At 43.3% G+C, this 23,589-nt stretch overlaps 1 protein-coding gene across 6 annotated transcripts in view; it reads left to right on the forward strand.

Moving 5' to 3' along the window:
* Positions 1-23,589, forward strand: part of ncoa2 (nuclear receptor coactivator 2) — a 154,507-nt gene that overhangs the window by 85,131 nt on the left and 45,787 nt on the right. For all 6 annotated transcript variants that reach the window (XM_007886931.2, XM_042332452.1, XM_042332453.1 and 3 more), the window contains 7 exons: positions 13,834-13,934; positions 15,603-15,780; positions 16,287-16,475; positions 18,780-18,881; positions 18,987-19,127; positions 20,002-20,149; positions 20,671-21,964. In XM_007886931.2, the coding sequence (XP_007885122.1) occupies positions 13,834-13,934; positions 15,603-15,780; positions 16,287-16,475; positions 18,780-18,881; positions 18,987-19,127; positions 20,002-20,149; positions 20,671-21,964 (2,153 nt within the window). The remainder of the gene's footprint in view (positions 1-13,833; positions 13,935-15,602; positions 15,781-16,286; positions 16,476-18,779; positions 18,882-18,986; positions 19,128-20,001; positions 20,150-20,670; positions 21,965-23,589) is intronic.

A 23,589-nucleotide genomic window follows, 5' to 3' on the forward strand; every position in this document is an offset into this window, starting at 1 on the left:
CATGATTTTCAAACATATGGATTTTTTCTTGTGGCTGGCTTGGAACAGTAATGTAAATTCTAATAAAAATAAAGGATACTTCACTGGTGAAGAATGTTTGTTTTCCAGAAGTGTGAGACCTATAATTCATAATAGTCTTTTCCATGTGAATGTCTAGAATTTGTGCTGAAGCTTTTGGCTTTACCAGCAAGTCGTACATGAAATGCATAGCTTTAGCATGTTATGGCACACATCGGCAGCTTAATAAAATGTAAAATAAAAACTTAGGTTAATATAATTTGCATAACAGGATAGGCTAACTTTTGTGGAGTTGGCATTCCAGAGGCTGACATGAAACTCTACCATAAATGTTTGAGAGATTGGGTCAGTGTAAAAATTAAACTTTGAAAGAAACGAAGAATAAACAATGAATGTTTTTTTAAAAAGTATAATTTAGGATCTACTACATTAAGTGAATAAAGTTGTAATGACTTGAAGAATTGTTTGGGATGTTTTAAAAAGTAACTCAGCCTGTGAGGGATGTGACAAAGGCGGGGAAAAACGATTAAAAATTTACAATGATAAATAAAAGGACTATGTTGTTGAATTTTAATTACTGTATGACTCCTTTTTTGTCTTTATAGACAAGTACGTTGTCTGCAGTTTTTCATTATAAACATTTTAAACTTCAGCCAACTATGGCGATGATGTTTCTTTCCATTGGAGTAGTCTCAATCTGCATACATTTGCAACACTTGCAGGATACTTATTTTTTAGTTAACCACGCTTAATGCAATTTAAAAAAATATTGTTCTGTCCAAAGTTGTCTGGTCATGGCTGATGCCACTTTTTTCACTATGTGCTTTAAATGTTGTAATTTCACTGTGTCAGTGGTGACCTGGCACCCTACAAGTCAGTCACTGCTTCATACACAAAAACAGAAGTCGCTGGGAACACTCAGCAGGTCAGGCAGCACCTGTGGAGAAAGGCAAGTGAGTCAACATTTTGGGTCCACGATCCTTCGTCAGAACTGGGGCATGTTGGGAGGGAGAGACATTTAAGGGCTAACAGAGAAGGGGGAGGCAGGGCAAGGAGGACAAAGGAGAAAATGGGGTAGAGAACAGGGTATGATGGGTTAAAGAGGTGTTAGTGATGCAAAACAAAGGAGGGGGATTGCAACAAAATAGGCAGACCAGAGAGAGAAAAGGTGTGTGGGACCCAGATGATGTAATGGTCAAAGAAGAGAGGGAGGGGGAAGGTAAGCTGTTATGGTTTGAAATCAATATTGAGGCCAGAGGGCTGTCAGGTCCCTAGCAGATAAATGAGGTGCTGTTCCTCGACCTTGCACTGTGGCTCATTGGAACAGTGTAGGAGACTATGAATGGAGAGGTCAGAGTGCGATTGGGCAGCAGAGTTGAAGTGGCAAGAAACGGGAAGCTCAGGGTTGTGCTTGTGGACAGAACGGAGGTGTTTGGCAAATCGGTCACCCAATCTGTTTCGTCTACTCAATGTAGAGGAGACCACAAAGTGAAGCCACTACTTCACTTTGCTTATGACGTGGCCAGTGAGATATTGGAGCCAGCCGACCACATTAAAATAGGGCTTCAATGTATTTGTAGATGAACTATTCTTCTGATCACCATAAGTAGACACCTCTACCCCATTTTGTGAACTTAACTCTTTTTCAGGTAAACTTTGGGTTTGGTTTGTTTGTATATGGTTGTGAAGCATATTTTTTGTTTCGATAGCCAGGATTGAGTACTCCTGGGTCAGATATAAACTCGCCTAGCACAGAGTAAACATTCACTCATGTCAGTCATCTGACTTTTTCAGTGTGACTGCCGCATTGCACTTTTCAGTTTGAACTTACCTGCAACAAGAACAGAGAAAGAACTGCCTGAATTTGTCCCCAACTAGGAATCATTTGGCAGATACTGAGAATGTCTGTCATCCATAATGACTGTGGCTAGTGATCATCTGTTAAATATTTGTCAGTTCTGTTGCCTCATTGTTACCTTTTTTCGACCATGCGCCTTTTGAGATTGTGAGATTTTGCATTGAAATAAATGAGGCAACAGTTTCTTTATCCCCCTCTCTCTATCCTGACATATATCTAAGTTTGTGTTAAAGTCTTCCAGTTACAGTGCTCTGAATTTATGTAATTCTACAACAAAATTACATTTATATGGCCCCTTTCACGTTGGGAGGATGTCTCAAGGTGCTGGACAGACAGAGTTTCGGACCCGAGCTGGGGGTCGGGGAATGTGGAGGGCAGGGGGAAAGCAGGAAGATCAAAAGCACGGTCAAATAGGAGGGTCTTGAGATGGGTCTTGAAGGAGCAAGGGTCTGCGGGGTGGAGTTCCAGAGTGTGGGGGCAGAGTGGCGGAAGGCCCGCCCGCCAATAGTGGGGCGAGCAAGGAGGGGGACGTGAAGAAGGCTGGAGCGTGCTGAGCGGAAGGAGCGAGCAGGATGGTAGGGGGTTAGGAGGTCGCAGAGGTAGGGGGGAGCAAGACTAATGGAGGGCTTTGAAAGTGAGGACTAGGATCTTGAACTGTATCTTCTGTGTGATGGGATGCCAATGGAGTTGGGTGAGGATGGGGGTGATAGGGTCGCGGAACCTAGTGCAGGAGAGGACGTGGGCTGCAGAGTTCTGGATGATCTGCAGCCAGTGGAGGGAGGAGTTGGGGAGGCCGACAAGCAATGAGTTTGCATACTCAAGCCTCAAAAGCATGTATGAGGGTTTTGGTGGCCTGCATGTGAGACAGTGGTGGAGCTTTGCGATGTTGTGTTGGGGGAAGACAGAGTGGGTCATGGCGCAGATGTGGCCCTTAAATGTGGATTAATGTGAATTTAAGATGTGGATTAAATTCTAGTGTTTAATTTACAAGGTTTAACAATAATACTGTATTTACATTTGATATAGAGCCTCTCAATGGGGATATCTCAAAAGCCCTTCACAGGATATTCTGTAAAGTGTAGTGATAGTGTATTTTTATACATATACTTTGTATATACTTGCCTTGCTTCCTCCCTTTTCTCCTTCAAGGCCGGTCTCAAGACCTTTCTCTTCAACAGTGCCTTCAGCTCCCCTCTCAACTCTCTACCCACTCCTCGCTCCCTCCCTTCCCTCCCCTCACCCTGACCATTTCCCCCCTGCTCGGGTCCTGACCCAACTGTCCAGCGCCTTGGGACGTCCTCCCGACATGAAAGGCGCTCTATAAATGCAATCTTATTGTTGTTGTTATGGATGAACGTATTTTCATTGTAACTAAACACAATCATAAGTTCTTGCAATTTCTCTTTTACTGGGCCCCACTGACTAGCTTTGAATAAGATCTTATATACCTTGTTAATTGTCACAGATAAAGCTGTGCAAACCTAAACTAATCCTTGTTCACTAACTGTGTAACAATATGTCTCTCAGTACAAGAGCAGAAGGTAACAGCAGTATCTTCGACATGTTGACACATCAGGAGGGACGTGGACCTGGAGTCACACTGACCTGTCTATTGGGCAGGTCTCGAAAGCACTCCAGGTGCCCACTCATGCCATCTGGGTACTTTGGATGTGTGAGCACCTGGTAATGTTGGGACCTATGGTCATATTTAAATTCCAAACACTATACAAATCTCAACACTTCAATACTTCTCCCATCCCCCCAAAGGAATTAATTCAAATTCCTTAGCCTCACATTCATAATCCTCCACAACTTTATCCTACTCTGCCTTTGTGACCACCTACAACCTACCCACGCCCTCTATTCAGCAAACATGGCATGCTTTTTATCACTTGCCCGAACTTTTTTTCTCTTTTTGTTACCCTCTTCCCCCACCCCCCATTCCCCAAGCTTTCAACTGTTCTGCTCCCGCTCCATAATGGAGTCGCTCCTCCTTGCCCCCTTCCCTGCTTTAACTCCCACTTTAAGATCTATCTTTTCGACTATGCTTTTGGGCACCTTTCTCATCCCTCCCTAATTACTGTACAGGATGCGGTTATTTGTGGGTGAACACAACAGCCAATTTGCACGCAGACATGTCCCGCAGCCATAACATAAATGACTAATTTTTATTTGGGGGGATGGTTGGCTAGGCCACAAGAAGAAACTCCCTTTGAATAGTATAACAAGATCTTTAGCATCCATCTGAACAGGCAGATGGGACCTCAGTTTAAAAAAAACTTTGCATTTTGATATAGCGCTTTTCATGTCTTCTAGACGTCTCAAAACACTTCACAGAATATACTGTAAAGTGAATTTACTGTACATTTGTGGGCGAAACGTGGCAGCCAATTACGCACAGCAGTGTCCCATAAACAGTCATGGTTTGAAGTGACTAATTTTATTATTGTTTTTTTCTTGAGGGATTATTATTAGGCATGTGGAGTAACAACAACAACAAGATTTCATTTATAGAGCGCCTTTCACGTCCGGAGGACGTCCCAAGGCGCTGGGCAGTTGGGTCAGGACCCGAGCAGGGGGGAAAGGGTCAGGGTGAGGGGAGGGAAGGGAGGGAGCGAGGAAGGGGTAGAGAGTCAAGAGGGGAGCTGAACGCACGGTCAAAGAGAAAGGTCTTGAGACCGGCCTTGAAGGAGGAAAGGGAGGAGGCAAGACGAAGGCACTGGGGGATAGAGTTCCAGAGCCTAGGAGCTGAGAGGCTGAAGGCCCGGCCACCGATGGTAGGGCGGTTAGGGCGGGGGATTTGGAGCAGACCGGAGCCAGAGGAACGGAGGGTACGGCAGGTAGGTAGGGGGATAGTAGGTCAGAGAGGTAGGAGGGAGCAAAACCGTGAATGGCCTTGTAGGTGAGGATGAGGATCTTGAATTCGATCCTCTGGGGGATGGGGAGCCAGTGGAGGCGAGCGAGGGTGGGAGTGATGTGGTCCCGAAGCCTGGTGCGGGACAGTACACGAGCTGCAGAGTTCTGAATGACCTGCAGCTTGTGGAGGGAGGTGGCGGGAAGGCCGGCGAGGAGAGAGTTCCCATAGTCCAGCCTTGAGGTGATAAAGGCGTGGACCAGAGTTTCAGCAGCGTGAGGGGTGAGGTAGTGCCGTAGTCTGGCGACATTCCGGAGGTGATGGAAGGCGGTGCCAGTTGTGGTGCGGATATGAGGAAGAAAGGACAGCTCAGGATGGAACAGAGCACCGAGGTTCCTGACTGGCTTTGAGAGGTGGAGAGTGCAGCCTTGGATGCTGATGCAGTCAGCGCCTGAGGTGCGGAGGCGCTGACGCGAGCTAATCTGGACGAGAGACAACTTTCTTCAGCTCAACGTGCGAAAAACCGAGGCCCTCCTGATTGGCTCACGCCAGCGCCTCCGAACCTCAGGCGCTGACACCATCAGCATCCAAGGCTGCACTCTCCACCTCTCAAAGCCAGTCAGGAACCTCGGCGTTTTGTTCGACCCTGAGCTGTCCTTTCTCCCTCACATCCGCACCACAACTGGCACCGCCTTCCATCACCTCCGGAACATCGCCAGACTACGGCATTACCTCACCCCTCACGCTGCTGAAACCCTAGTTCATGCCTTTATCACCTCAAGGCTGGACTATGGGAACTCTCTCCTCGCCGGCCTTCCCGCCACCTCCCTCCACAAGCTGCAGGTCATTCAGAACTCTGCAGCTCGTGTACTGTCCCGCACCAGGCTTCGGGACCACATCACTCCCACCCTCGCTCGCCTCCACTGGCTCCCCATCCCCCAGAGGATTGATTTCAAGATCCTCATCCTCACCTACAAGGCCATTCACGGCCTTGCTCCCTCCTACCTCTCCAACCTACTATCCCCCTACCTACCTGCCCGTACCCTCCGTTCCTCTGGCTCCGGTCTGCTCCACGTCCCCCGCCCCAACCGCCCTACCATCGGTGGTCGGGCCTTCAGCCTCTCAGCCCCGAGGCTCTGGAACTCCATCCCCCAGTGCCTTCGCCTTGCTTCCTCCCTTTCCTCCTTCAAAGCCGGTCTCAAAACCTTTCTCTTTGACCGAGCCTTCAGCTCCCCTCTCGACTCTCTTCCCCCTCCTCGCTCCCTCCCTTCCTTCCCCTCACCCTGACCATTTCCCCCTCCTCGCTCCCTCCCTTCCCTCACCCTGACCATTTCCCCCCTGCTCGGGTCATGACCCAACTGTGCAGCGCCTTGGGACGTCCTCCTGACGTGAAAGGCGCTTTATAAATGGAATCTTGTTGTTGTTGTTGTTGTAATCAGGAGTGCCTCAGTTTTGCGCACGTTGAGCTGAAGAAAGTTGTCTCTCGTCCAGGACTCAATGTCGGACAGGCAGGCTGTCAGGACATCGGTGTTCGTGGAGTTGAGGGTAGAAGAGGAAACGTAGAGTTGGGTGTCATCCGCATACATGTGGAAGTTAACCCCATGTCTGCGGATGATGTCACCAAGGGGGAGCATATAGAGGGTGAAGAGGAGGGCACCGAGGACAGAGCCCTGAGGGACACCGCATGAGACAGTGCGGGGGCTGGAGGAAAAGCCGTTTGTGGAAACAAAATGAAGACGGTGGGAGAGGTACGACCTAAACCACTCAAGGACAGGGCCTTGAAGGTTGAGGTGGGAGGACAAGCTGTGGAGTAGGATAGCGTTGTTGACCGTATCGAATGCGGCTGATAGGTCGAGGAGGACGAGGAGGCAAAGGGATCCCTGGTCGCAGATGGTCAAGATGTCATTGGTGACCTTGACCAGGGCGGTTTCTGTGCTATGGGCAGCACGGAAACCCAACTGAAGGGGTTCGAATAATGAATGGGTGGAGAGGAAAGAACGCAGCTGGGAGGTCACGACTCTTTCAAGGACCTTGGACAGGAAGGGGAGGTTGGAGATGGGCCGGTAGCTTGATAGCTGCGACACATCAAGGGAGGGTTTTTTTAAAGTGGGAGTGATGGGGGCAGTTTTTATGGGAATGGGAACAGAGCCAGAGGAGAGGGACAGGTTGATGATGTCTGTGAGAAGTGGGGCGAGGAGGTGGAGCTGGAAGATAAGGAGTGGAGTGGGGATGGGGTCAAGGGAGCAGGTGGTGGGTTTCAGGGACAGGATGCGGTTGTTGACAGAGGGTGGGGAAACGGGTTCGAAGGTGTGTAGGGCAGGATGGGTAGCAGTTGGAGTGTGGGAGGGAAGGGGTGGGGGGTGGGTGGAAGTTGGAGGGGCAGTGACCGCAGAGCGAATTTCCTTGATTTTGGATTCAAGGAGATCCAGCATCTCCTCGCAGTGAAGGTTGGAGAAGATGATCTGTGCGGGATGGCAGGGGGCACGGAGGAGTCGGGATGTGGTAGAGAACAGAAGCCTGGGGTTGTTCTTCGCCTCCAGGATTATCCTGGAGTAGAAAGATGACTTGGCCCAGGCTAGAGTGGAGCGGTAGATTTTGAGGAGGTCCAGCCAGATTTGTCGGTGGACCGTTCGGCCAGATTTGAGGTTCAGCGGCCCGCACCTGACTCTTCAGTGAGTGGAGGTGGATGATGAACCAGGGGGAAGAGCGAGCTTAAGAGACAGTACGGGAGGTGATGGAGTGTCGAGTGTGGAGGAGAGGGTGTTGTGGAGGAGGGTTGAGAGCAGAAGAGGGGTCAGTGAGGGATGAGGGCCAGAGGGAGAGGAGTTCAGAGGACTCCAAGGCAGCGGTTAGGGATTGTGGGGATAACTTCTTCCAGGGGCGGTAGAAGATGGTGGTGGGTCTGGTGGAGGTGGGGAGATGGGTGGAGGTGGTGAAGGAGATGAAGCGGTGATTGGAGACGGCCTTGTCGGTAATGATGACATCCGAGACACTGAGGCCCCAAGTGATCACCAAATCGAGTGGGTGGCCGTGACTGTGAATGGCAGCGTTGATATGGAGGGAGAGGTTGAGCGAGGAGAGCAGGGAGGAGAAGTCCAAGTAAGGAAACTTGCCCAAGCCGGGATCTTAATATCTCATATCTGTCCTGCCGGAAGTTTGTTATCTCATCCGACTGACAGCATCTCCAAGAATGCAGCGTTCTCCTGTCACGTTGGAGTGTCAATACAGTTACATTTATATAGGGCCTTTCGCTTCGGGAGAATGTCTCAAAGTGCTTTACTTTGGCTGGGATTACACTCAACCTGGGATTGTGGGAGCTGAATTGGGTAGTAAGGGGAAAGATGGTCAAAAAGCACGGTCAAAGAGTCAAGTGTTGAGGTGGGCTTTGAAAATCGGAGGGTGGGGGTGGATCAGAGGGACGCCAGAATGGAGTCCCAGAGAAAGGAACAGAATGGCTGAAAACCTGCCCACCAGTAGTGTGGCGGAGATGGCGGAAGATATTGAAGCTGGCCAATGTTTGTTGAGCAAAGGGAACAGCTCAGTCAGTGAGGTTGAAGGAGGTCACAGAAGTTGGATGGAACGAGGCCATGGAAAGATTTGAAAGTGAGAGCAAGGATCTTACGGGATGGGGAGCCAGCGGAACCAAATGAAGATGGGGGTGATAGGCTCATGGAACCTGGTCCAGGAAATGAAACCAGCTACTCAATTCTGGATAGTCTGAAGCTTGTGTGTCAGCCTAAAATTAGGACTCAGAATGCCTATGTGGAGCTTGATCTCACAAACTTCTAAGAGGCAGGCTGACCACCACCATTAGATAGAACCTGTTTGTTCTCAAGTAAATCAGGATGAGATTGTTGAAGGGTGTCAAGATATAGAAAGAATGTCTTACGAATTTATCATATTTGTACAAATTCAGTAACTGGGATTTATTCTCCTAGGTTTACAATTCTGATGATCAAAATGAGAACCTTTAATTATAAGTTAACCTTCTTCAGTGCAACATTGTGAACGAAAGGTTCTGCCAATTTGATGCTAACTATAAGGTTTTTGAAGGATTTTGATGAATGTACAATGAGTCAACTGCCAATTCTTTTTCAGCACAGTTAAAGAGTATTCTCGGTTAAGATTTCAGTTTCAATTCCATTTTGTATCATTTGAATAAAACTGCTAATCTGACATTTATATTTAAGGTCTTTCAGTCTAAGAAAGTCTATCTTCAGCTCCATGTTGGGAGGCATAGGACTATCCTGCAAGATGCTTTAATATTTGTTAAAAATTAATACTATTAAATTTGAGCTCTTTATAAATCGCATGATAGAAATCCTTAGTAGCTACAGTGGCAATAAAAGTTTGTCACCAATTTTTGAGGAATTTGCACTTCCCAACTTGTAATTTCATTTCCCTACATCACTCATTTCTGCTAGTCAAATCATAATCACTTGCATCTTGCTGTGTATTTTTTGTTTCTCTCGGATCTTTTTCCAATCCCCAATAAAAAAAAAGGTTAGAAAACAGTGTATTTTAGTTGAGGCAAAGTTTGTGGAACCCAGTGTAAAATGATTGGGGGGACAAGTCCTTCTCTTTCAACATTGGATCTTTGAAGTGTGCTCGAACAGACAAGCAGACACAACATCTGTTTAACATCTCGCTCTACAACAACAACTTGCACTTGTATACCGCCCTCCAGGCAGGGTAACGTCTCAGAGCACTTAACAGTGACGGAGCCTGACTCTGAGCCAGGGTGGGAGGTGGCCGTAAGCACAGTCAAAGAGGAAGGTTTTCAGTCGGGATTAGAAAAAGGGAGCGAGGGGGCAAGGCAGAGGGATTGAGATCTAATTAATGTTACTGAGTTATTAAACACTAAATGTATTTACTGCTAATATAGCATTTAGTACTTGCTTGAAACAGGCAGTTCATTTTCAGTTTCACTATCAAAGTGATCGGCCTTTACTTTAGGTTAATTTAAATACAGTATGGCATACAGAGCATACTTAAAATGCAATTTTTTAAAATTAAAATTGGACTTGTATGCGTGTGTTGTAATGACAGGATTGTTTTTGAGATTTGTGATCTGGTGAAGGTTTCAGTTATCCCCGTGTCTGAAACATCAAGATATGGCTGAGTAAGTGAAAGTGTTGATATCATGGCAGCTGTACATAGCCCAACATGGCGATCTGCTCTTTCCTTACTTTCCAGTGAGTGTAAACACTGAGAAAAAGTGCAGCTGTGGCGTTTAATGTGCACTGCAGGAGATTTCAGCAGCCTAGTGAAATATTGTACATTAATGTTGAAAAGATAACCCCATTTGCAGAGCACAGGATGAGTTTTGCCTTTTTCTGGGAGCAGAATGCAGCCTAATGAATGTGAATGCACTCCTAGTTTCATCAAGCCATATGTCAGTTTTTCTAAATTTAGCTTAATACAGCTGTATAACTCGTTCTGTTTTTTTTTCGCCTCTTCCATTACACATGGGAGGCAAGTGTTATGGTTCAAAATGTTTTCCTTTTCATTACATTGTTACAGCAACTAATAAGTGGTTAATTTATGATGCTGGTGGCTCCACTGTGTGGTTTGGATGCACAATTGGTTCTGATGGTATGTGTTTTCTATGCTATGGGTGAATAAACCAACGAGCTATTTGAGATCCAAGCCACGAGTGATATAAAAATCATCCATCTATTCGTTATTTAAATACATAGTTTTCCTTTGTTTTGCTGGTAACGAAGTGAGTTTACATCGGTTTCATATGTAATATCATTGAGGACAGAATGCTGTGGTGGTAATCTTTGTTAGTGTGGATTTTGTAGCAATTTGGGAGCTGGGGGAGGGAGCGGTGGAGTTGAACCTTTGCCATGCAGAGCCAAAAGGAAGAGAATCTGTGCTGTGGGGGAACAAGAGGGAGTGTTGAGATACAACCACTGAGAGAAAAAATAAATTCCACTGTGGTTCATGGAAAGTACCCTTTTTTCCCGTGTAGGTTTGTTTTGTGGCTGAAGAGATAGATAAGATGGACTGATAGCCTAAGGAAAATGGTAGATCGAAGGATAGGTATAGTACATATGTTTTCCAACACTGTTGCTACAATTATCTTGCCATTTCTCAAAAGTACTGTCAATCTTGTAGCACCTGTTATACAATCACTGGTATGAACAAGATATCAGTGTTGTGCTACCTTTTTTTAATTTATGTGGTATGAAAGTATTATATTACAATGCTTGCATCATGTTCAAATACATCCATTCACTCCCTGGTACCTCCCTACCTCTCCCACCTACTCACTCCCCAATCCACCACCCAGTGCCTCCGCTCGACTCGTCCCTTGCACACACCATCCGGAGGTCGTGCACTGCACCCCAAAACTCTGGAACACTTTCCCTCAATCCCTCTGCCTTGCCCGCTCTCCCCCCTCTTTCAAGTTCCGCCTGAAGACTTTCCTTTCGACCGTGCTTATGGCTCTTCCTTCCCCTTGTGGCCCCCCCACCCTGGCTCGGAGTCAGGCTCTGCTACTGTTAAGTGCTCTGAGACTCTTTCCTGCGTGGAGGGCATAATATAAGTGCAAGTTGTTGTTAATGTTGAGAATACACTGTCATTCGAATGTGACTATTCTATTCCCACTTAAACCTGGTTATTGCTGTAAACATGCCAACTGTTGTGTATTATATATTAAATATATTTTTTAAGAAGTTCGCTGCTCTTGTTGTGTCAGATATTGGTTATATAGTGCAAGCAATATAATGCAGACACACCTGTAATTGGTTTTGGCTTCATATGACCACTGTAGTATTGTTTTTTTGGCAGTATTATGGGTTAATGTATTCAATATAATTTCTACATTTATAATACGACATACTAGAAATCATTCGATATAGATGTGACCTTTTCAACTCTTCGACTAAAAGTGTGCAATAAAGATGATGAGCGATTTCCAGTTTGGTAAATGTGAACTAATGCCAGTTATTTTTTGTGAATACAAAATATATATGGGTACCTAAAACCCTTTCACATAATTGGAACAGTGTTGGTGAGCTGATAAATTTGCTGTAACATGGTCATCTTGGAGGGGGTGGTGCTGCTGCCACTGTTAGTGTAATTATAAACAAAGTCTCAAGGCACTGCGATAATCCCAGTGGAAAAGCACAGTCGACAGGAGCCTCCCTTCTGGCAGCCTGTTGGAAATGAGCACAATGCATCTGCTTGTAGCCAGATTGCAGCACGCACTTTAAATGAATCTTGTTTTCAATTCATGCTGCTGCTTAAGAAATGGGAATGTGGGATGGCACATACACCGCAGCTGCTCTGAGTAAAGAATAATGCACGCTATAGAAGCATATGAAAGGTTGGATCCTCTGACCTTATTTTCCATTAATACATCAAAAATATTTACATATAGCTTGAAGGACATCACAAAATTGAAGCTTTTTATGCTGAGTACATCTTAACTTGTAGAAAATTAACTGGATAGCTTTGGCTTGCAATAATTCTCATTATTGAGACAAATATTGTATATTTTTAACTTGGAGTAAATTTTAACCCCCACAAAAAGTTCACTGGGTCCCACAAGGAAGGGAGTTACAGAACGATCAGTCACTTGCTTCCCCTGGTTAGTCCAGTAAATGTTCTCTCTTGATCGGGTATTATATAGCAGGTTGGCACAAACTTATAGTCTAGGCAGACACTCCAATACAGTGGGTGGGGGCTGAATTGTCAGGAGCCGTCCTTTCACTGAGGTGTTGAACTGAGGTGCCATCTGCCTGTTCAGGTGGAGAAGGGAGTTTCTCCCAGTGTCCTGACTTAACAATCCCCAGATAAAATTGATCACTCACTGCATCACTGTTTGTAGAACATTGCTGTGCGTAAACTGAATACCCCATTCGCCAATTCACAGTCACTACACTGTCAGATTTTCACTATTTATAATTTTTTTTAAAAATCGTTTTAACTTGGCTTTAGGGTGCCCAAAAGAGATTCATATCTATTTTGAGCAGTTGGCTAAAGACTGAACTATCTGTTTCATTCAACCTGTTATCCCAGATGCTCGCACGTCTGTTGTACTAAAGTAGCATTCTTGGCTCCCAAGCTCTGGCTTTCCCTCATGACATTGAGATAAATTGCTGAGTCCTTATTTTAAGGGAGGATCACTGACTGTTTTGCTCCAAAGCTGAATTCACTAACTGAAGGGGCGATTATACAAGAAAACTGCTCTATCAAAGTGTAACTTGAGGTGCACGATGAGCAATGTAACTAACCAAATTGTTATCAGATTGCTATTTTCCATCTAGTGTAAGTTCACTTGGAGGAATTACGCGACCTAAGGCCTTGCACCAGTTACATTTTAACGAGGCAAGTGACAAGATCAACTTTTTACACAGCCCAGGTGATTTATTGATCCATTAGGCGATGCTGCAGCACAGTTTTATTTTTGTACATCGGAAGTTTTGCAAGCAGTTGGAGGATGGGAGGAGAGTTCTTAGCACCTATTTGTTTGCATGTACAAAGCTCTGTTTTCTTCTTTGAAAAAAATGAGGAGGGCATTTAGCTTTGTGCTAACTGCTTAAACTGATTGCCTTGAAAGTAAGTACAATGATTCAGAGCCTGGGATTATATGGCTGGCCTGTTGTTCCTGACCTGTAAGGAGTGTTAACTTCTTTACCACTCAGTGAGCTGAATTGAAATTATACTGTTTCCATTATGCCAATAAATTTAATTAGCAAAATGAAACATTGAGCCTAAGCAGCATTGCAGTAATTTAGTTACTATTTGAGCTGAGACCTAAAAGGAGAGTGAAATTCCCAACCCTAAAAGGAAACAAATGTGTTCTGAAATGTACTTTATACAAAATAATTTACACACATATTTCAACTACTTGCACTTATAGTGCCCTCCATGCAGGGTAACATCTCAGAGCTCTTACAATTATTTCAGCTTCTATTATACCTATGATTGTTGCTAGTCAACGAGTAGAAGCTTTCTACAGAGGTTTACTGTACTGTCATATTCTTAAACTAGACTGTTGAATTATGCATTTGCTTATCCAGTATGTAACAGACTTGGGTTGTTTGATTTCTGATGATCCTTTAAACATGCATATGTTCCTGTGTTGCAGAAAAGGCTGCTGCAAATGAAGACGATGTCCAGAAAGCTGATGTGTCCTCCACAGGTCAAGGTGTCATTGACAAGGATGCACTCGGACCAATGATGCTTGAGGTCAGTTTATGTAGTTGACCCTGAACCATAATCCAATCTATATGAATTTCTATACTGCTGATAATGTTTTACAGTGATTCTAAACTAATTTCCGTATCTGCAGCTCATGAATTGGGACATTTTCATCATCAATATAAACAGTCTTTTCACTTTCTCATTACACATTCTATATTCACTCATGCCAAATTCCAAGGCAGCAGGATAAGATGCTTGGGTCAATTTTAAGGACCGACATAGCACATACTTCTTTACATCATGGGTAATCACAAGCTTTATTTTTATCACTGGAGAACTAGATAAAAGCTACCGAGCCAGGATAGCATCAGTGGACATGTGTAATGGTGGTTTGGGGTGTAAAATTGCAATCATTTCGGTAAAATTTGTGTCACATGCAGGGATGTTGGGCGACTTGTTGAAGGCTGTCAATATGTGTTCATATAATCACCTATAATTGTACACTTTGTAGTAAATCCTCCTGAAGTGAATAAAGTGCTTTAAGACATAATCCCTTCCAAAAAAAAAAGAAAAATTAACACACGCTTGTTTACCTAGCAGTAAGTAGGAACCTGATTGTTAGTCGATTGGCAGATCACTTTCCGAGGGTAAGAATAACTCCTTCAAATTAAAAAAAACTAATAATTTAGGCACTCAATCCACGACTGTTTGTGGAGCACTGCTGTGCGCAATTGGCTACCGCGTTTCACCCACAAAACACAGTCACTCCACTTGACTGTATATCTTGTGAAGCCCTTTGAGTCGTCTCAGTGATGTGCTAAACCGCTATATCAAATGCAAGAATCATTATTATTAAGAGTTGCTCTTGTGTTGCTAGTCATTGTCCTTAAGTTCTTATGGTAATAAATTATACTGTTGGGAGCTCAGAACATTCTACTTTTGAACACTGCAGCCAATCCTGATTTGGCACATCACTTTTGTTAAATTTAAGCAAAGCCAGGTGAAATATTTTTGTTTAATTAGAAGCAGAAATTAAAGAAATCTTAATGGGCATGAGCAAACAATTGGCTACATTAATATAGTTTTCAAGACAAAGGTCAGCCAAACCAAATTGACTTAATTACCTCTGAAGGCTGTAAAGATGCGAGCAAAATTGATGCTGATGGGCCATTATAAAATAACATGGCCTACAAATCATGAATTGCAATTTTCTTCCTTTTATAGATATTAGCAATATTTTGGCATGATAACTTGTTAAATCATTTTGATTATGAACATAGTTTTGCATTATTATTGCACCTACTGATATGTTGGCCAAACAATGCTTTGTGATTGAGGTTTAAAAAATTGAATTAATTTAAGCAAAAAATTATATTACACATTGGAAGGCAACCTCAGAGCTTCATACAATTAATTTACTGAAGTGTAGTGACTATTTTTTATGGGAGAACAAAATTTGATGTATGAAGTTCCCCCTTTAATTGAGAAACTTTATTTGGGTGATAATAAAAATGTGGGTAATAATTAGAATTTTTAGCAACTTGGAAAATTACATTTTAACCTATTGGTCATCCTACCATATGGATAAATATAGTTTAAAAAATGTGTATTTCATGTAACCTGGCCCGTCTAAAATGGGTGATCCGAATATGTCATTTGGACCATTTTATAGCTTCAGGAGTGTATCACATCTATTCTAATTGTTGTTTACAGGCATTGGATGGGTTCTTTTTTGTGGTGAATCTGGAAGGAAACGTAGTGTTTGTGTCTGAGAATGTAACCCAGTACCTGAAATATAACCAGGAAGAACTGATCAACTCTAGTGTATACAGCATACTACATGTTGGTGACCATGCTGAGTTTGTGAAAAACCTTTTGCCCAAGTCTCTTGGTAAGAACCTACTTTGAAATGTATCCAGTTAACATGGTACTATTGATTGAATTACAACAGTAGCTGAAACACTTAGAATTATTTTTGTTATTAACCATTTTTCAATAACTTTTTAATCATATCTGGTTCCAAATGTATCCCCTTTGTCTCGCACTTCACCCAATTTTTAAAAAAGGCATTTGTGCACCAGAATAATATATTAATTTATTTAAAGATTACAATATGGAACAATATTTTGGAATTCCCTGTTTATTTGTATTGTATGCATTACAAATTGTAGAAAATAAAAGATGAAAATATTTGAAAGCTGGACAGGAAATGCTGTAACTGAATGGGACAGCTTCATATACTGTATTTAAGTGTATTTGAATTTGAGAATAAACTAATATATTTTGAGACTTTTACATTTTCTGAAATGTTACAAATGTTTAATATTTTCGCTCCCTCCCCTTGAGCAATATGGATATGAAAAATTTTGTTGAAAAATCATTTCAAATTTTCATCAGTGAACGGGGTGCCTTGGTCCAATGAAACTCCAAGACGAAACAGCCACACCTTTAACTGTCGTATGCTGGTTAAGCCACCTGGTGACTCGGATGAGGAAGGCCATGATAACCAGGAAGCACATCAGAAATATGAAACTATGCAGTGCTTTGCTGTGTCTCAACCAAAGTCCATAAAAGAAGAAGGAGAAGGTAAGTTTCCATGTTGTTGCATTTAAAATTCAAAACAACCTGGATTTATTTAGCGGTCTTCATGTGGATTAACATCAATAACCCAGTTACTGTTAATCCGTTCACTTGTCTTCAAAAATGCTGAACATTTCTTAGGAAGATAGGAAGGGACAGAAGGAGACCATTCAGCCCATCAAGCTGTTTCGCCAATTTATTAGATATTGGCAGATCTTTTAATGTCAATAACGTGCCCTTTTGTCATATCTCTTAATATCTCTACCACCCAGTATCTGGTATTTGAAAATTCCTATTGATTCTGTTTCTACTGTATATTCCACATCTTTGCAACTATCTGTCAAGGAATGCTTCCTGATCTCTTTTCTATTCATCCCGTTCTGAGTTCTGCCCTTGCGGCAGATCCCTTTATCAAGGGGAAGAGTTATCCACTGTCAATTCCTTTCAATATTTTAAATACCCGAATCACCTTGTTGCCTCTTCTGCCGTAAGCAATATAAGCACAGTAAAAGCAGCTTTTTATCATAGCCAAACCCCTTCAACTCAGGTATTAATCTAGTGAAACGTCTTGAGGTCACCCTCAAAGTCCAGTATATCCTTCCTAAGATTAGGTGGCAAAAACTGAGCAGTATTCCAAATGAGGTCTGACCAGCGCTTTATATAAACTTTATTGTCCATTGGTTTCTTAAAATGTTAATCAAAACATGTGCCTGTTATTCCATTGTGAAAACATACATACCAAATTTGCATCTCAATGACTAGTTCCTGGACTTGACAATGCTGTCAGATTGAAAGCAAATGTTTTATCTCATTGATGGAGAAGGATAAATCAGATGGACACCATGGGGCAGGCAACTCTTGGACCTCCTTGAATTGTTATTCATGTAATCCATACTCGGGTCCGGATCCCTGATTGTTCAGCGCCTTGGGCCGTCCTCCCGACATGAAAGGCGTGTTACAAATATAATGTTGTTGTTGTTCATATTTGCAGAGACCTGAGACAAAGAGATCAGTGGCATGTTGGGGATAGTAAGGAAACCGGGCGTACGAATGCATGTTCCAAATGAACTTTAATATTTTAAGCAAGAGAGTTTTTTCATTTATAACCTTAATTTTGGTTTAAATGTGATTTTTATTATTCAGGATAGTTTTGTTTCATTTTCGTAGAGCATTGTTGCTTAACTCAGCTGATTGTCAGACTGCTTGATGTGTTAACTTGTGAATAAATGGAAGAATGAAGTTATAACAGGAATATAACTCACATTTTGCAAATCCATTTCCTGCATAGTACATTAGTGCAGTGGATTTTTCAACCTGAATTGCCACACCAATATCACCTCCCCGCCCCCTCCCCCAGCAAGACTCCCAAAAAATGTCCAATGATCCCTTGCTCCACTAAATTCTTTGCAATACTGGCTCCTCCCCCTAATATGAGCTGGGGTCCACCAGATTGCAGGCACAGTGCTTCTCGCTACAGGGAAAGAATTATTCTGTAATGGTGTTATTTTTCTCCACTTCTAATGGAAGTAGTAAGTACTCCCTTTAGACTGCAGTTCGCTGTCAAACAGGAAATCTCTCTTTCAGTGGTTAGACAGGCAAAATGAACAGCAATACTGTGGAAAACCGGTTTCATTATATAAATCCACAAATGTTTTAGTGATCGCTGGCAAGAGGTAATTAAAGATTGGCATGTAGGCATTAACCCAGCACTCTGGAACAAGCATATAAACAAACCAATGTAAATTAGCTGGATCAATTCTAGTGAGTGAGGCATTTTTGTTTTGCAATTCGGAAAAATATTTTTCATTCAACTAGTAATTATTTTAGGGCAAGCTATCAAGGTTAAAAAGTGCTGTTCAGATACCTCCATTTGTTCCATTTATATGTATTTTGGTCAGCTGCGGGTGTTTGACACGTGTGTAAACCCATCACCATACTAAAAACTTTCCAAACCAGACTGAGCTTTGCATATTTATGCCACTTGGAAGTTTTCCTGTGTCTGGAGTGATGTACCCTCCTTACCAAATTAAACCAGGTTGGCAATAGCCACAGAAGTGCATAGCTCGCCGATGAAAGCACTCTCTGGCAAGCTTCCCACTACTTGTCCAGCTACGATCACCCAAATCCTATCGGCTTGTGGAGTTAGCAGGAGCTGAGTGGGAAGAATCCCTACCTCCTATGACTGTTATACCACTGTAAGTCCTGCCGACGGTTCTGGTTGGCTCCTCTGTCATTATCAGTTTTCCCCCATTTCGATGATTTGCCTAAATGCACGGTACAAGATTAATTATTTTTCTTTCTAACTCTCAGATCTACAATCCTGTTTGATTTGTGTTGCACGGAGAGTTCCTGTAAAGGAGAGACCACAATTTGCAAATACTGAAAACTTTTCGACGAGACATGATTTAACAGGTAAAGGTAAAGCAAAATAAAATGGTGTCTTTTGTTCTGCTTTGAGAACTTGGCAAATATTATTGCATTTTTTTTNCTCTCCAACTTCTTCCAAAAAAATCCTAGGCAAACTTATATCACTGGATATAAACTTATTACGAGCATCAATGAAACCAGGATGGGAAGACTTGGTGCGACGATGCATTCAAAGATTTCATTTGCAAAATGACAAAGAGATGGCTTTCGCTAAAAGGCATCATCAGGAAGGTGAGTACTCCTAGTAATAAACAAATAATCCTTACATTTGATACGTCGCCTTTCACATCGGGAGACGTCTCAAAGCGCTTCACAGGATTTACTATAAAGTGTAATGACATTTTGTAGGGGAATGAAACGTGTATGCTGTCATATCCCGCCCCTCTCTCCCCCCCCCCCCCCATTCTAAGGGAATGTCCAATAGGTGGTGACCGTCCTTGTAGTCAGTGAGTGATAATAACAACAGCAACAACAAAATTACATTTATAGAGTGCCCTTCACGTCGGGAGGATCTTGCTCATTTTTTCTATTTGAACATTAGGTGTCGGGGCCCGAGCATGGGGGAGGGGTGATGTAGGGGTGAGGGAAGGCAGAGAGGTGGGAGGGAGACCAAAGGCGCGGTCGAAGAGAAGGTCTTGAGACCAGCCTTGAAGGAGGCAAGGGAGGAAGCGAGGCAAAGGGACCATGGGATGGAGTTCCAGAGTGTGGGGGCAGAGAAGCTGAAAGCCCGGCCACCAATGGTAGGGCAGGTCGGGCGGTAGACATGGAGCAGGCCAGAGTCCGATAAACTGAGGTAGTGGGCAGGCCACACAATTTACCTGTGGGGGCTGGTCCAGCAGAGCTCGATCATGTCCTCACTGAGCCTTCAGATGCGTCCTTGAGCTGGGGCAGGGGAAGAGCTGGGAGGGGAGGAAGAAGGTGATTGAAAGCAAGGTCAAAGAGATAAGTCTTGAGGTAGGCTTTATAAGTGGGGAGGGAAATGGATGAGTTGGGGGGCTGGAGTTCTAGAGAGTGGGAGCACTATGTGAAAGCTCACTTGCTGATATTGTGACTGATTGAAATACAACTTACATTAAACATATCTGTTTGCCTTTGTGACGTATAGTGCTGAGACAAGGCCAAGCTCTGAGCCCCATTTATCGTTTTTCTTTATCTGATGGCACCATGGTTATGGCACAAACCAGGAGCAAGCTTATGCGTGCTCCAAGCACCAATGAGCCTCAGTTGATCATGTCATTGCATGTTGTTCAAAGGTAAGCACAAAACATGCTTTGTGTTAATTACTTGAATTCATTGTAAACTGGAAATTGAAGCATTTCATGAGATAATAAGGACAATATATTCCTGGATCTTGCTCATTTTTTCTATTTGGGGATACATAATGTTAAGCCATTCAAAGCCTGGAGGCAAAAAGTCTCATAAGTTATAAAGTTTTATCAAGGTCTAACAGAGTGCTAAAGTAGCAGTGAACATATATATTCCTTAATTTCAGACTCAGTTAAGGATTGAATTGTTAGGACTACCAAAAGGAAAATTAAATTTGCATTAGCAAATTATTGCATTCATAGTCTTGTTCAGTTGCTAACACTTAAGATTTTTCTGACGTCAACTTGAATGTAATTCTGAATTAATTTATCTATATCTCTGTTTGGTTACATAGTTCAAAAGTATAACTATGAAAAAATCTGGGATCCAATATTGTGAACATAGCATTTCTGTTCCTTTCTCTCTCCCCCTCCCAATGTTTTGATCATGAATTTTGCTTGAACCTCAGAGAGCAAAATGTGTGTGGGACGAATCAGGATATGACTGGGCAAGGCATGGCAAAAAGCATGAATCCTAATTCGAGTAGCCCAGCAACGGCAGGAGTTTCTGGTGAAAAAGCGAGTCAAGAAATGACTATGAACAGTAATACCAGCTTTGGTATGAATGGTCTAAAGGAGCAAGCCAGCATGGGGCAGGTGCCAGTCAACAGGTTTGGCATTACAGGTGGAATGAGCCATGTATCGGGCATGCCAGCAGCTATTCCTCAGGGTAGTAACTATGCACTCAAAATGGGCAGCCCATCGAGAAGTAGTCCTGGGATAAATGCTGGGCAACAGAGCTCCATGCTTTCACCGAGGCATCGTGGAAGTCCTGGAATGGTTGGAAGCCCTCGAATCTCTGCCAATCAGTTTTCTCCTGTCGGAAGCCTGCATTCTCCAGTGGGTGTGTGCAGCAGCACAGGGAACAACCACAGCTACTCCAGCAGCTCGTTGAATGCACTTCAAGCCCTTAGTGAAGGGCATGGAGTTTCACATGGAGCACCTTTGGCTTCGCCTGATCTAAAAATGGTGACTTCACAAAATTCTCCTGGAAGCATTAATTTTTCTCAGCTAACTAAAAAAGGTAGCATGGACTCCAAAGATTCTTTTGGATTGTTTAACGAACAATCGGAGAATACAGCTGGACAGCCGGAAAGTAGTGGACTTTCTGGAGAACAGAAGGATGGTCACGAGAGTAATTCAAATGCGTTTGGAGGTAGAGAAAGGACTGATGGGCAAGGTAGAGCGCATGATGGCAAAGGCCATACCAAACTTTTACAATTGCTAATCGCTAAATCTGATCAAATGGATTCTTCCCCTTTGTCAAGTATCGCTGGGGATTCTATGAAGGACTCCACGGGAGTGTCATCGGGATTGTTGTCTACGTCAACAGTGACATCTACAACTAACACCTCTTCAGCGCACGGCCCCTTACTGAAAGAAAAACACAAAATTTTGCACAGGCTTCTACAGGACAGCACATCTGTAGACTTGGCAAAGTTGACAGCAGAGGCCACAGGTAAAGAACCCAATCAGGACACGGGAAGTTCGGTTTCTGGCGCAGATGCAACTGTTAAACAGGAGCAAATGAGCCCCAAGAAAAAAGAAAATGCACTACTTCGTTACTTACTGGATAAAGATGATACAAGTATGCAAGATATCAAGCCTAAGCTGGAACGGATGGATAGTAAGGTGGAAGCCTGCATGAGCACTAAAATGACCATAAAGACAGAGAAGGAGATGAATTATGAATCATCTGAACAGGTGAGTGCTATTGTAAAATTAATGAAATTGTCTGAGTTGACAAAGCTGCATGATTCCACATTAGAATTAACATGTACTGGATAGGTCTATATCTACATTAAAGGAATAATTTTGAATGGTTACTTCTACCACACCCTGATCTACATGATTTGCAGGTCAGGATATCAGAAACTCACTCAAATTATCTGTGGGTAGAACTGAGTTTTGATTTGGGAAGGGGTGTGGAAGAAGACATTGGTTAGAGAAAATACCAGTAAAGTTTTATTTGAGTAGATGTCTTTTTTACAAAAAGGGCCAACTGTTTAGCAAACATTTAAGTGTATCTACCAAATCACTGTTTAGCTCTCTGAGATTGTATGGCTTTAAACGTCAAAACTATTGCCGTCTTTCAGTTTCAATATTCATGGAGAAAAAAGTTGCACTTCCTGTCAGGCAGCTTTACATTGTGAACTGTATTAATTTTGGATAATTATTTTCATAAGGGCATGAAAAGTTCTGTTTTACTTCTGCTCCCCAAGTGCCCTTTAAAATGTTAAATTTAATATATGTGAACAAAGTGTACAGAAAACATTAACTTCCCTCTCTCTTCCTGTCCCACAAGTGTTCTTGATATTTTTCTTAAAATTATTTATGAATGACTTCTAAGTTAATTAGTAGCTACAACTTCATTGTCATACGCTACAGACATTGGAGGATTGCATGCACCTAAGATCCACACCATGATTTCATGGGGACAACTCCCATTTAAGAAATTCCAGTGCCCTGAGGTCATACCACATGACCATCCAGATTGGGCTATAAACCACATTAACTTGTCCCATATTGCTTTTTTTCCCCATTGGGCATAAACAAAGTTTGAGGGCTCTTATTTGAGCTACATCACAACATGGTTGTCAGAAAGGAGGGGAGGGATAGCAGCAAGAAAGTGCTAACATACAAACAAAAAATGCTGCATCTGAAATAGAAAGCTAGTTAACATTTGCAACGTGACCATTGGGGAAAAACTTAAGTTCTTGCTCCATGTTTTGCATATAGAACACCAAGTTGTATTTTCTTTGCATCACAGCCTATTCAATAGCCACAATTTACTTAGTCATGTGCACTGACTGGCTTGAGACTGGACAGGACTGTCAAATCATTTTTAATATATTGTGAACCATAGCAATGGTATTCCATGTCTCCGCCATTGCCTCACCCTCGGGCTGCTGAAACCCTCACCCACACATTTGTCACCTCAAAGCTCGATTACGGAAACTCCCTCTTCATGGGCCTCCCCCACTCTTCCCTTCACAAGCTGCAGATCATCCAAAGCTCTGCAGCTCGTGTACTCTCACACAGCAACAAGATTGCATTTATAGAGCGCCTTTCACGTCGGGAGGAGCACCAGGCTCTGTGACCCCATCACTCCCACCCTCGCCCGACTCCACTGGCTCGCCACCCCCAGAGGATCGAGTTCAAGATCCTCGTCCTCACCTTTAAGGCCATCCTACCTCTCTGACCCGCTGACTCCCTATCAACCTGCCCGCTCCCTCCGTTCAGCGGCTTCCGGCCTGCTCCATGTCTCCCGCCCGACCTGCCCTACCATCAGTGACCGGGCTTTCAGCCTCTCTGCCCCCACACTCTGG

This window comes from Callorhinchus milii, unplaced genomic scaffold, assembly GCF_018977255.1.
Source record: "Callorhinchus milii isolate IMCB2004 unplaced genomic scaffold, IMCB_Cmil_1.0 Scaffold2, whole genome shotgun sequence".
Classification (NCBI taxonomy): Eukaryota; Metazoa; Chordata; class Chondrichthyes; order Chimaeriformes; family Callorhinchidae; genus Callorhinchus; species Callorhinchus milii.